This window comes from Nicotiana tabacum, chromosome 23 (assembly GCF_000715075.1).
Source record: "Nicotiana tabacum cultivar K326 chromosome 23, ASM71507v2, whole genome shotgun sequence".
Taxonomy (NCBI): Eukaryota; Viridiplantae; Streptophyta; class Magnoliopsida; order Solanales; family Solanaceae; genus Nicotiana; species Nicotiana tabacum.
The window spans coordinates 136,492,869-136,506,199 of NC_134102.1; the positions used below are offsets into that span (position 1 = coordinate 136,492,869).

Sequence of the window (13,331 nt, forward strand, 5' to 3'; positions counted from 1 at the left end):
AATAGCACCAATTTCAGCCATGAAACTCACCAAAAACACCATGAAAAATACCATCTAAACTTCATAAAAACCACCTGAAAATCACCTTTAAACCAGCCCCCCAAAAGCAACGAAAATCAGTCCCAAACCCAGCTGAAAAACCTCACAAAATCATCTCTAAAGCCACAAAAGAACGCAGCTCTAAAGCCACCATAGCCGCTGCCCAGAAACAGCCATTAAACCCACCTAAAACAACCCCCAAATCAGCCCCAAAAACCAGCCAAACCCGACAAAATTAGCCGCGAAATAGCTCTCCTCAAACCCGCAAAATTAGTTACGAAAATCATAGTTTTCACCACTCTTTAATCCCCAAAACAGGAGCTCAAATTGCTGCTAATTTCACCGTGAAACAGTGCCAAAATTTCAGTCGAGTTTGAGGCCGCCAATGAGGTCGTAGTTCGTTAGCACCGGTCATGAAGTTCATGTATATTGCAAAGATTTGAATTCATTAGAGGTTCACTCTTCCCTTTCTTTACTATTTTCACTCCTAATATCATGCTTTTCGTTGGGGTTTCTTTGATTTTTTGTCGCTTTGTCTTATTAGTTGTTTGAATTAGTATGTCGTTGATTTTGTTCTGTTTTGCGAAAAGTTCAATTCAATATTATTTTTATTTCATTTTTATGATTGTTTAGGTTACAGTTGTATAGGTGTAGAAGATTAGCGTGGCTTGGTGAAAGAAATAATTAGTGTTAATGGGTCATGCCATGGCGTTAGGTAAAAAAAAAATTAGAAATGGGCCACGACATTTAATAAAGAGGAAAGAATTAGACATGAGCTGAATTGAGTATAAATCTGTCAGGCCCAATAATTTTAGTCATAGCTTAATACTTAGCCCATTATTCCATAATAGGTAAATATCTCATAATTTCAAAGATAGAGTAGTAATTAGTAAACATCTCTAAATGTTGATAATTTTTCAATACTTTAAATAGTTAAGATATTTCTTGACTTCCAAATAATTCCTTCCATAATTCTCAAGCCGCACGATAATCTCAAAACTAGTTTAAAAAAAACAAACATAATTCTTAATAATCGCTAGTATGCTTTAGGCGCGTATTAATAAATAAATTATCGTAATTATGTACACATTTGCGTGATATAAATATGATCCCACAAATAAATCAAGGTACACGTTCGCGCGACTTTGGCCACACAATCTTAATAAATAATAAAATGCTATTAATTGTGTACACATACGCGTGACATGATTTTGGCACAATAAACAAAACGCATTCACACACGTGATTCGTTTCAAGATAATTTTCATAAATCTAATCAAGAAATAAAAGCGTACATAGATAAAACATGAAAACCAATAAATCACAGTTTGTCCAAAATTAATTCAAGCCAATTTTAGTCAATAAAGCGGCCGTGTTAGAACCACAGGACTCGGGGAATGCCTTACACCTTCTCTCCGGTCAACGAAATTCCTTACCCGAACTTTGTTTTGCAGACCAATAATAAAAGAGTCAAATCTTCTTTTGACTAGGGATTCAAACAAAAGGTGACTTGGAACACCCAAAAAATCAATTCCAAGTGGCGACTCTGTAAATAAAATAATTCTTATTCAAGTTTGTCACTTTAATTGGAGAAACTCTTTAACCCACCATCCACAATCAATAATCCATTATTTATCTTTTGGGGTAGAAAAGGGTGTGACGCTCAATATAAGACATCCTGGTGTTTTGGAGTGAAACATACATCCTTTGTAGCAGTGGCATTCAGTTGACGCCATTTCACCGCTGGTTCAAACTCGAGTGTAAATAGTAGAAGGGAACAGCAGGAAAATAACATATTGAATAAGAAAACAGTAATGGTTTCAATTTCTAAAACGAACAGATTTTTAAATTCTGAACTTCCGACGTGGTCGAGGTAGCATTCAATTTTGGGGAATACGGATATTTTCCCAGTGCTTGTTTGTTTTGGACGACGCCAAGTAATCAGAGGTAACTGGCTTGCACTATCTTCGTTGCTAGGAACTTCCCCAAGTAATCATATCCATGACAGTAAAGAGCTTCAATATCTGCCCTTCGACCACTCTGAACCATTGCTGCCACCTCTTCTTTGTAACTATCCTGCCAGAGTCAGCAATTTTGTGACTATTAAGCCAAATAATGGATTAAGAAGGACGTTTCCAAATTAACTGGATTCATACCTGCAGAATTTCTGATGACATCAAGCTCTTGGCAATCTGCAGATCTCGTGGTTTCAAAGGGACCAAAGATTCTTCGGGTACAAGTTGATCAATATCATCCTTTCGCAGTCCTAGCCACTTGACATTGCAAGCTAAAATACATGTAGAGAAATAGATTCGTATAAGATACCAAGGGCACATGATTCAACATAACTATAAGAGAAACGAGCACCATATCTGTACGCTTCAAGTCCCATCCCTATGCTTCCAAACTTGAAGGTGCAAAGAATTGCTAGTCCAGCCGGATTCCTTTAAAATCACAATTTGATTTGTAAGTAAGAACTTTGGTCTGCATCTAATGTGGTGGCAACACTAGTGAAGTCATTTATACCAGTCAACCAACCCCAGGACTGGCAAATTGGGGAATGTCCGACACATTCGATGAAGCAGAAACCTGAATAAGTATTTTGAGATTAGAATATGTTGTAAGTTAATATTTGAATGGACAATAGTTCTGTGAGCTGGAACTTCAGGTAAAAGGAGTTGTCTTTGAAGATGACATACTATATGCTTAACTCTTCACCTCACCTAGTGGCAATATCAGGGAATCCCTTGGCAGTGATTAGAATGCATGGGATTTGATTGAATACACGATCCTCAGCCAGTCGCTGGAATATGGCATGCTAAAAAGTAGAACTACTTTTAGTTTCTTGTAAAATCAGTGGTGTAAAGTTTTCAGAAAGAGACAAAAATAATACCTTCTCCACCACAATGATGTATCGTGCATCTGTTTCCATGGCCAATTTTTCCAACAATTCCAAGTCTCCAGATATAGCATATCCGGACGATCCACAGGTAGAGCAGTCAACAACCTCCTTGTTTGGCTCCTTTCTCAGTGGTTAAAGAAGTAAGCAAACATAAGGCACTAATCCATCTTTGGAAAAAAGAAGTACCAAAGTTCTAAGTGTTGGATAACTACCTACTTCAATCCTTGACCAAAGCTTAAATGGGAAACTTAATGATTTGTACCCTTAAGTATTAAGTTCCTTGATTGTTCGCACAAAATCAGAATAAAACAAAGCAAAATAGTGTGTCATACACAGCCAAAAACAGCTAATTATACCGACTGTAGAAACTTGGAAACATTAAAAGTTTGACTAGGTTGACTCCTATAGAAAGACATCAATCTACTACGTCTCAATTCCAAACACGTGGTGATTGTCTATATCAATTCTCTATATCCCCTTTGCTTTATTAGGCCCATTTGATTCCAAAACGATAGATAGTGTTACTGTTACAGGTCAAGTTAAGCTAATAATGGTAAGCTTTTGATGAAATAAAATATGGATTCTGAAGACCGGAAGCAGAGCAGCACATATATGAACAGCTGAAATTACCACTGAAGGGTTAAGAATAGTACCTGCAACAATAAACGGCCCGCTATAGCCCCTCTGCTAGATGCCATTATTCCAAGGCTATAGCGGCTGCACCGAAGCAAGGCTACCAAGTCTGGTTTTCATAGAAGGTAAAATGAAGGACCCCGTTACCAAAATCAACCAAGCACACAAATCATAATTCAGAAATGACGAAAAGAAAGAAGAATCAGCATTGACCTTGAATGGTCCTATTAACCTGCAATTGAGAAGTGAAATAATCTGGTGAATCACAGAGCAGCTTGTAATATAGCTCTCTTTGAGTCACCCTCTTTTCCTGAACCAGAATTTGGTAGCACATTTCCATTACCTTCCAAACTTGATCACAAAAACTAAGCCAGCATTATTAATTTGTGCAGACTGCATTAAGTAATTTCTTTCTTTCGGAAAGAGATTGGTATTCTTTTACCTCTTATGAAGGACTTGGAGCTATTCTCTCTCGTTAATGATCGCGTGCAAAACGAATGGGACAGGAAGATCCATGAATCACCGGTCAGTAACCCCCGGCTCACTCTGCTATTGCTGGAATTTCTACTGATCTGTCACATAGACAGTAAACTATTAACTACAACTCAAACTCGATCTGGTTGGGTTCGACTATATAAACTATCTATATCCGTTTCTGTTCAGGCCCATTTCTTCCTGATACTGGTAAATAATTTGTATTTAAGGCAACACAATAAAGGTTCACAACTAAATCTGTCACAATTGCTACATTATAGTTCAAATTTTGGCATGCAGTTTCATTTCCCATGTGTTTTTGTTCAATTTTTCCTCTTCATGAAAATAGACATCCTGAACTGTTCGGGATAAATTAACTTTATTTTGAATTTCATTATTAGATTCACAGAAGCTAATGATGTTTACGTACGACACGCATATGAAGTAGGCTAAAATTGCAAGTTATAGTGAAATTATGATTCGGAAAAAAGTAGAATTTCGTACCAGTGATAGATCGGAAATAGATGGAGAGTTCGAACTTAGGGCTTTCAGAAAATTGAGGACCGCAACTTCAATTCGACCTCGGACCTAAACACATAAATCCGATTAGATGATCACACAAACGCATGATAAAGTTATGAAACTGTTTAAGTTTCGATTCTAACAGTTTAACTTTTTACAATAGATTACAAAAGCGCTAAAATTACTCTGAAATCTAATTTAGACAAACAAAAATGTCAATCGTTTTTCGACTTAATTAAACTTCTATTTGAGGCGATTCATACATTTCGATATTGCTATTAATCTACGAATTCTGTTTATGGCGGAGAGCGAGTTACCTGTGAAGGAGGAAGAATATCGGCATAACAGAGGTGTTGATCGGAGAAGAAAATGGTTGATCTGCATAATTCTCCCATAGTTTCAAATGGTAGGTTTTTCGCGGTAGATCTGAAATTTGAATCCGCCGGTGGGGCTGAATTATAACCCCCTCAAAACTTTAATAGTACATATTTTTGTCCATCGAGACAAAATGGTCATCCGGCCCAAACATATTACATTAAATAGCCTAAAATATTTATTTTATATATTTTTTGTATAGTGACTATCTATTTTGTATATTTGTTGTATAGTGACAGTCTATTTTGTATAGTGACAGTCTATTTTGTATATATTTTGTATAGTGACAGTCTATTTAGTATATATTTTGTATAGTGACAGTCTATTTTGTATATATTTTGTATAGTGACAGTCTATTTTGTACAGTGACAGTCTATTTAGTATATATTTTGTATAATGACAGTCTATTTTTGTATATATTTTGTATAGTGACAGTCTATTGTATATAAATTGTATGGTGACAGTTTATTTTGTATAATTTTTATATAGTGACAGTCCATTTTGTATATATTTTGTAATATACCAATATTCAAATCTATTTTCACCGAAAGAAATACATAAATATCCATGTAAATATATACTAATGGTGGGCCTGGAATTATGATTCCCATCAAAATCAACTAATGACATATATGTGGAATTTATTTGGTGAAATCCAAAGGATTTCCCCAACAAAGAAAGTTAGCCCAGAAAAAAATAAGACAATAACAAAGTGCTTGGCATTTATATTCAAAGGGTGGTTGCCCCTCTCTGTTTAGCGAATGATTTTTCTTTTCGACTTTTAAAACAAAATCAACAGCCCTTGAATTCTTGGAAATACGTACTACTATACAGTCATTTCTTCAGTATCAATCAACAACAACATCTAGATCTCTCTTTCTCTGTCTTTGTTTCTGTGATTTTAGTTCCTCTTTTTTGGTGCATAACAATTGAGGCAGTGATGATATTTTATCTGGATACTGGGTTAACTGGATCGGGCATAGAGACTATCCGACCCGTATCTTTGCCTGGCAAATCACCGGATGACCGACGATTCAAAGGTTTTTACTTTGCATGCAATCAGTGATTTTGCAGCCATGGCGTGGTCGCCTCTCTTTTTCGCAATCTGTCTTTGCAGATCTGAGCATCTTAGTTAAGTACTTTGAATTGACCTAAAACTTCTTCTTCTTTGAATTTCAACTACTTTTTGTGCGCTTAAGTGTTAGCTTAAGCATCTGACCAAAAGAATGAGGATTCTGAGGAAGATTGAGTTCTTCTGTGTTATGGTTATGATACTTTAAAGTCAAAAGTCAAAAGGAGTTGCCGGAGAATCGTCGGAACAACGGCTCAAGATAAAATCAAAGATGGAGGAAGATAGTTCAAACTCTAATTTCAAGTCTTTGGCTGAACAACGACGACATCCGCTTGCAGAAGTAGTGGGGGAGTGGCGGTGGTGTCGAGACACTCTTAAGGAGACTAAAGCTGGGGATACAACTATGCAGGTGCTTGTGGGTCAGATGTATAATTACTTTTGGGTTAGCCACTAGAATTACTTTTGGGCTATAAAATGTATATTGTAATTTTGGGCTACCGGATGTTAAAAGTTTGGCCCGAATGACTATAAATGAATTTTGCTCGTTTATATATGGATGATTTCCGTCGGCCCACTTTGGATATATGGGGCGATTTAGAACACTCTACTTGGGCTGGGCCGGTTTGTTTCCTAATTCGTTCGTATTACTCACGAATTATGAGAGGGAATATTTCAATTTGTTTTTATTTTCCAAGTACAAGTGTATCATGTAAGATATGTATTAATAAGTAAATTATAAGTCGTATATGCTTTTTTTAGATGGTAGCAAATTCTTTAGTGAAGCAAGAGTCTGAGTATTCAAAAACTAAATAGATTTGTGACTTTAAATATGATTCAATATTTAGAGTTGTGTATGAATTGGCGTGGTGTATTATGCACACACTGACACACCTACTAGTTTTAATTTTAATTACATTGTATATACAAGGACGGAGTTAAAAATAGTGAACTCAGTTGAACCCGCTGCAAAAAGCTAAATCAGTCAACATTGTTGTTTTGTTGACATGTGATGTGAATTTTAAGATTCTTTTCCAGACTTTTATGATTTTTCCAGACACAGGCTCAGGTCAAATGTGTGACATTTGAAAAATGGGTGAGTGAGGTAGAAATCGTTCGAAAATTGATCAGTTAATTTTAGGACTAATTATTTTTCCATTTCCAGTTGGCGGTGGCTGATTGTAACTTGTAAGATAAGAGTATGTTGAAAATTAAAACGTAGTGGGAATATTGAACGCTGGTTATATTATATATAACTTTAGTTGTGCCTTATTATTTACCGTCTATATATCCATTTATAACCATGTACGAGTAATAAATCTGGAATAGGCAAAAAAAAAAAAAAAGGGTAGCAAATTGGATTGTTGAGAATAAATTATTTACTGATAAAGACTTTCCTTTAATAGAATCACAAATTAATTAAAATCCCACTCTTTAGATTATTCTTCGTCTTATCTTATTAAAAAGTTGAGTTATCTCTTTCCTGAAAATTCTGTAGGGCATATAGTAGTCACCTCTTCAATATATAAATATTCTTGGCATGATAAATTCATGATGGCAAGTTGTATAATTTATATATAAACAAAAAAAGAAAAAAACACAAGTTGCTGCGTGAAATATTGAATTTGAATTTTGAACTACCGACTGATGTGAAGCTTTCTCTTAAGAAAAACACAAGAAAGTAAGAAAAACACGGTTTCTCTCATCTAGTTGCTTTGAGAATTCAGTCCTCAACTCCAAAATCTAGAGCTTTCAAATCTTTTCATTTTCTGTTCTTTTACCCCCACTACCCTCTATAGTCCACCCCACCCTATAATAGCTAATATACATATATTTATTTATACATACACCTATGTATGTGATGTAATTGTAGGAGTACTAATAGGAGTATGTTAAATAATAAAGCCAAATGGCTAAGGTGGTAGAGAAGAAAATACTGAATAATTGGGCATGGTAACCCCATAAATAGTGGTCCATTTAATTTAAAAAGAGATAAAAAGATACTACATGGGAGGAATCAATGGCGAAGCCAGAAATTTATTTCTTCAAGAGTTTTCAAACTCGGAAGAATTGAAAAAATTCTCCGGCAAAAAATGTTTAATATATGTTATATATATATACACATCTCTAAAACCTACTCTATTCGGTCCACAATAAGTGATTTTTTGGTCTTTTTTTTGTGGTCCAAAATAAGTGATTTTTTCAGATTTTAAGAATGAATTAATTATTTTTTTCCTACATTGCCCTTGGAGTAAATAATGTTGGAGTATGTGTTAGGGGTATTTATGTGAAGAGATAGTAAGGGTTAATATGGTCAATTTTATTGCTAATTAATATTAAAAGATATATTTCTTAATTTGTGTGAAAATATCTAAAAAATCACTTATTGTGGACCGAAGGGAGTAATATTTTACTTATATACATAGTGTAATTTTCCGACGAATGGTGATCAACCAACCTTTAAGACACGTAGCTTCGCCCCGGGGAAAAGTATTCATTTAAGTTGTGTTACTCAAAGTTCCCTCTACTTCACGCAATATATTTGCTAATTAAATATACCTATTTTTAAAGGGGAGACAACATAACGCAACTTGCCCGCGTGCTACCATTTTCTTGTTTCGTTTCGTCCCTTATGGGTCATATGCTTACGTTGATACTTGATAATAATTGAGTCATTCGATTGATAAATATCTTAATGTGGACTTTTGGGAGCCAATTCCATTTTAATGTTTCAATATTAGTATTTTAGTATTTCTCATCATAAGTATACATTCTTAGATAATTATTTAATAAGTACGTGGAATCCAATAATTTGTAAAATTAGCTAGTTTAGTTTTTGTTAGGTTATTTTTCTTTTCTCTTATAAATAAGTTATGTATGAATGATGAGCAAGAACATTCTAAATATCACGATAGACAAAATTTTGTATAACACGAACCAGAAATCAGTTAAAGCATAATTATATATGGAACATATTTCTTCCTTGTCCTTTTAAGGACAATTTTTCACACTTGTACTGTACATGAATAAATTATGATGGTAATTGATAATACTCTTTTTAAATTTGGAATATTAATGAAATCAGTGAGTTTGGAAATACTTATGCATTTATGGTCATGTACATAATTTGTAACTCAACGTATTCAAAAGCTATAATTTATGAGTATCTCCCTTTATAACTCAACTCCAAAAGTAGTTCATCAGTTGATGAGGATTATTTAAGTTTCATACATGAGAAAAAGTACTCTAACACAACCTTTCACACACGAATTAGATATATGGAGCGTGAACAATATAAAATAAGAAATCAAAAAGAGGATTTAACATTAAATGAAGAATGAGAATAAGTCTGACTCTAATACAAGTTAAGAAAATGGAACTTTATATAGCTTTATATCTAACTTAACCCAAAAAACTACTCATAGCATGAGAATAATCAAGATCATATAAAAAAACAACAATGTAATGATTCAAACAGTAATGATTCTAACTTTCTATCAGAAGTAGAAAGTGCCCTTGCCAAATGGGGCATATACTGGAAATTAAGAATGCCAAAAAAGAAAAAACAAATTAAACAAGCTGGCTAATTCTTAATTCATCCTTCGTATTTCGAATACTTAAATTGTATTTGTATGCAAATTAATTAGCAACACTAATAAATTATTAATTAACTGTATACAACCCTTTATTTAGTGAAAGGCCAAACAAATTAGACTTGAAAAAAAAAACATCGCTGACATACTCATACTGAGTGACAAATCATCTTAAGTAGGATTTGATCACTTAGTCAACAATGAGAACTTAAAAGCCAAAAATTCAGACAAAAGCGTGTATTATTTGCTAAACGTTATTGCCCTTTGACATTGTAACAAAGTCAACTCATGAATCCATCGTATAATAACCAAAAAAAACAAAACTATCTAGTTCTTTCTGTGTGTGTAAAGAAAAAAAATTTCTGCGAATTTAATAATATTTTCAGTCTTTAAATACCCCTCAAAGCTGCATTTTTTAGCTATCAAAAAGTCAGCGCCATTATTTTCAGTTTCCTCTTCTTTGTATATTCAAGAAACAAGAGCTTAAAATGATGGATTGGGGTCTACAAGCTGTTGTTATAGGATCATCAACCTGTAGTGATATCCAATATGGAGCAAATTATATTGATCAAAAATCTTATTTTTCTCCTTTGGATTTTCAAGAAAGTGAATATTTAGCGTTTTCTGAGATGAAAACGGAGGTTTTGAGTGATGAACTAGAAGAGCTTTACAAGCCATTTTACCCAGTTGTTGGAAAAAACACTTTAATGGAAAATGGTGGCTGCTATCCCAAAAAACCTAAAGAAGAGCAGAAAGAAGAAAACGAGCAGCAATCGTTTTCTCTCGTGGCTGCTCCGATTTATGTACCAAAGTACAAAAGAAGGTAAGGAAAATGGTGTTTTAATTTCTTTGATTAATCATAATGTAAAAATTTTACTATGTGGATTTGATTAAAGTATTTGGTGTTTGATATGAAGTTGATTATATTTTCACAGGAAAAATGAACAGAAGAGAGTGGTGTTTCAGTTAAAAGCAGAAGATCTTTCTTCTGATAAGTGGGCGTGGCGAAAATATGGTCAAAAACCCATCAAAGGCTCCCCTTATCCAAGGTCTTAATTCTCTCCAAATTCAGTACTTCATTAGAAACACTCTTATGTATGTGTGTGTATATACATACATCTCTTGTGCGGACTCTTCATACATCTCTTGTGCGGACTCTTCAAATTGTTGCCGCACTCGCATCAGATCCTTCAAAAATATACTTCTTTTGGAGGTTCCGACACACATCTGACGATATTTTCGGAGAGTCCGAACAACATATAATATAATATAAAGAATTGTTATGCTATCAACGTATTTTAACCTGTTGTAGTTAGCACATAATATGTCTTATATTTTTTCTGATTATTGATCTCATTTTTTATGGACTGTTCTCTGTAGTTTTTTTTTTAAGTAATCTGATCACAATATAAAAGTTTCTTTACGATGTTTGTGTATAGACGATATACATTAGAGCTTAGAACTTACCATATGTGGAGCTTAGATCTAAATATGGTCCTTTAATTTAACTCCTCTATATTGAATTTGTTATATGGAAGACATTTGGAAGTGAAAAACGCTTTGGCCAAATTGACTCTTGAAAACATAAACTTGCAACTCTTTAGTTATTCTCGTCGAATTAGTATGTATCAATCTCATCTAAAAGCTTAAGTTATTAATGAGTTGACAATAATTCTGATGTTTATTTTTTCTCTTAAAAATAGGAGTTATTATAGGTGCAGCAGCTCAAAGGGATGTTTAGCAAGGAAACAAGTAGAACAAAGTTGCACTGAACTTGGGACTTTTATTGTGACCTACACAGCTGAACACAACCATAGTCAGCCAACTCGTAGAAATTCTCTTGCTGGAACTATCAAAACCAAATTTCCAACCTCAAACAACTCCAATAAAAATGGAAGTCCAAAAATAGAGAAAGAAAAGCTTACAAGTACCCATGGTTCAACATCAGATTTAGTTTTATCCAAAGCAACCCTTTTGAATATTGAACCCAACATTCAACAAGAACAATTTCCAGAAATAGAATTTCCAGAAATAGAAATCAATCAAGGGAATAATATGTTTGAAGGAAGTGATGAGAATGAATGTGTTTCAATTGAAGACATGTTTGATGGAGATTTCTTTGCCGGTCTAGAAGATATTCATGACGGATTTAATTCTTCTTTTGGATGTAATTCCACATTTCCCTTTTCTACTTGATGGAATATATGCATTGGAATCTTTTTTTTTTTTTTTTGTAGAGATTAATTCATTCGAAAAAAAGATGGATAAACGTAATTAGCCATGTTACTATGTATATGAGCCTTTTCTTTTCTTTTAATTTCTTTCTCTCACCCCATCCAGGGATCAAACTCTCGTGTCTCGACTTATTGGAGGTGTCTCGTCAACTGAGTCAAACAGCTCGTCTTGTATTATGGCACATTTCTTTATTTTGAAACAATTAACTTTAAGTCGTTTCCCCCCTTAAATTACGTATTGAGTTAACACAGCCAATGTAAATTAAAACAGATGGAATAGTAGTTATATCAGCAACAACAACATGCACAGTGTAATCCCACAAGTTGTATAGGAAAAAAATATGATATGCTAAGTAATTGAATAAGAGTGACACGTGGAGCCGAAAGCAGAGGACATCTAAAACCGAAGACAATTGTTTCATTTGTTACCGGAAAGAATGACGCCCATAAAGATGCAATAAATACCTGACACCCGGTAGCATTAAATGGAGAATATTTTACAGCATTTAGTACACTGTCCGTTACAAAAAATTTGTCATTTATGCTTACCGTTACAGATTCTTCAATGGCTCTCATAATTTACATTAAAGAAGGGAATGATCCTAGGACCTTGTTCCCTAGGTGTAACTATAAATAGTGAGCTCTGTTATCACTATAAAGGACATGAATTTTCAGACAAACTAACGCTATAATCTATTCAAAGTTTTACACAATTTTACCTTCTTACTTTTTGATTTCATTAGTGTTGTGCCCAGAAGCTTTGCTCCCGGAATTACTATTTATGCTATTTTATCTCGATCTCAAGGCTAAGTATTGCATATTTCTTCAATTCTTTTATCATTTCACGATCGAGTTAATTCACTTGTCTAGAAACCACGTATAAATTCAACTGTATTATTTTACGGGTAAACAGTTTGGCACCCACCGTGGGGCCTAGACAATCGTGTAATTAAGTTGATCCTTGCCTCTTTTACTAACATGTTTTGATTATTTATTCTTAGCAAAAAATCACAAAAAATGGTAGACATTGGTGTTAACAACACACACAATCTTGCGGCCCAAGGAGACCAGCCTCAACACGAGGACTAAATCAGTAACACCCACAATGAGGGAAGCGATGCTACGCCGGTCCACCGCAAGCGGTACCCGCGACATGTTCGAGAGGCAACTCCCGATGATGCTGAAGAGGAGCATGTTGTTGAAGCGGTAAGGGTCCTGCAAGAGCAACAAGAGATCATTCTAGGCCATCTCACACGACAAGATAAGGTTATGACAGAAATAAAGCAAGCGCTGTCGTGAGCTTCCAATAATGCAAATGGACAAGGTCCAGTCCCTCCCGGCGCTCTCGCAAATCAAACAACGCAGAGGGTCAACAACAACACCCCAAGGGGTGAAGTCGGCTCTGATGGGGCCAGAGTGATTCTGGTCACAACAACGAGAGAGATCCCCTCAAAAGAGAGATCTTGCAGTTTATGAGGGAAGTGAACACC

At 34.6% G+C, this 13,331-nt stretch overlaps 2 protein-coding genes across 3 annotated transcripts; one reads left to right on the forward strand and one right to left on the reverse strand.

The window, feature by feature from the left end:
• Positions 1-1,412: 1,412 nt before the first annotated feature.
• On the reverse strand, positions 1,413-5,057 carry LOC107821579 (meiotic recombination protein SPO11-2-like). Of its 2 annotated transcripts, none has more exons than XM_016648011.2 (11): positions 4,888-5,057; positions 4,553-4,636; positions 4,017-4,146; positions 3,788-3,925; positions 3,595-3,683; positions 2,933-3,061; positions 2,763-2,857; positions 2,566-2,628; positions 2,407-2,483; positions 2,196-2,326; positions 1,413-2,110 (listed from the first exon to the last, which is right to left on the reverse strand). In XM_016648011.2, exons 1-11 carry the CDS (start codon positions 4,963-4,965, stop codon positions 2,057-2,059), a joined length of 1,068 nt encoding a protein of 355 aa, XP_016503497.1. In that variant the 5' UTR covers positions 4,966-5,057; the 3' UTR covers positions 1,413-2,056. The 2 variants fall into 2 exon arrangements, with proteins under 2 accessions (XP_016503497.1, XP_016503496.1); XM_016648010.2 differs by having other exon boundaries at positions 1,415-2,115; positions 4,888-5,053.
• Positions 5,058-10,018: 4,961 nt separating this feature from the next.
• On the forward strand, positions 10,019-11,893 carry LOC107821578 (putative WRKY transcription factor 29). Its single transcript, XM_016648009.2, has 3 exons — positions 10,019-10,430; positions 10,543-10,656; positions 11,311-11,893. Exons 1-3 carry the CDS (start codon positions 10,096-10,098, stop codon positions 11,801-11,803), a joined length of 942 nt encoding a protein of 313 aa, XP_016503495.1. The 5' UTR covers positions 10,019-10,095; the 3' UTR covers positions 11,804-11,893.
• The last annotated feature ends 1,438 nt before the right edge of the window (positions 11,894-13,331 follow it).

Excerpts from the sequence above, each read along its gene's own strand:
- LOC107821579 (XM_016648010.2), bottom strand. The coding sequence starts at position 4,965 with ATGGGAGAATTATGCAGATCAACCATTTTCTTCTCCGATCAACACCTC. Across the intron at positions 4,637-4,887 it reads ATATTCTTCCTCCTTCACAG|GTCCGAGGTCGAATTGAAGT; the intron begins GTAACTCGCTCT and ends TTATGTGTTTAG. Across the intron at positions 4,147-4,552 it reads CTATTTCCGATCTATCACTG|ATCAGTAGAAATTCCAGCAA; the intron begins GTACGAAATTCT and ends TCTATGTGACAG.
- LOC107821578 (XM_016648009.2), top strand. The coding sequence starts at position 10,096 with ATGATGGATTGGGGTCTACAAGCTGTTGTTATAGGATCATCAACCTGT. Across the intron at positions 10,431-10,542 it reads GTACCAAAGTACAAAAGAAG|GAAAAATGAACAGAAGAGAG; the intron begins GTAAGGAAAATG and ends ATATTTTCACAG. Across the intron at positions 10,657-11,310 it reads AAAGGCTCCCCTTATCCAAG|GAGTTATTATAGGTGCAGCA; the intron begins GTCTTAATTCTC and ends TCTTAAAAATAG.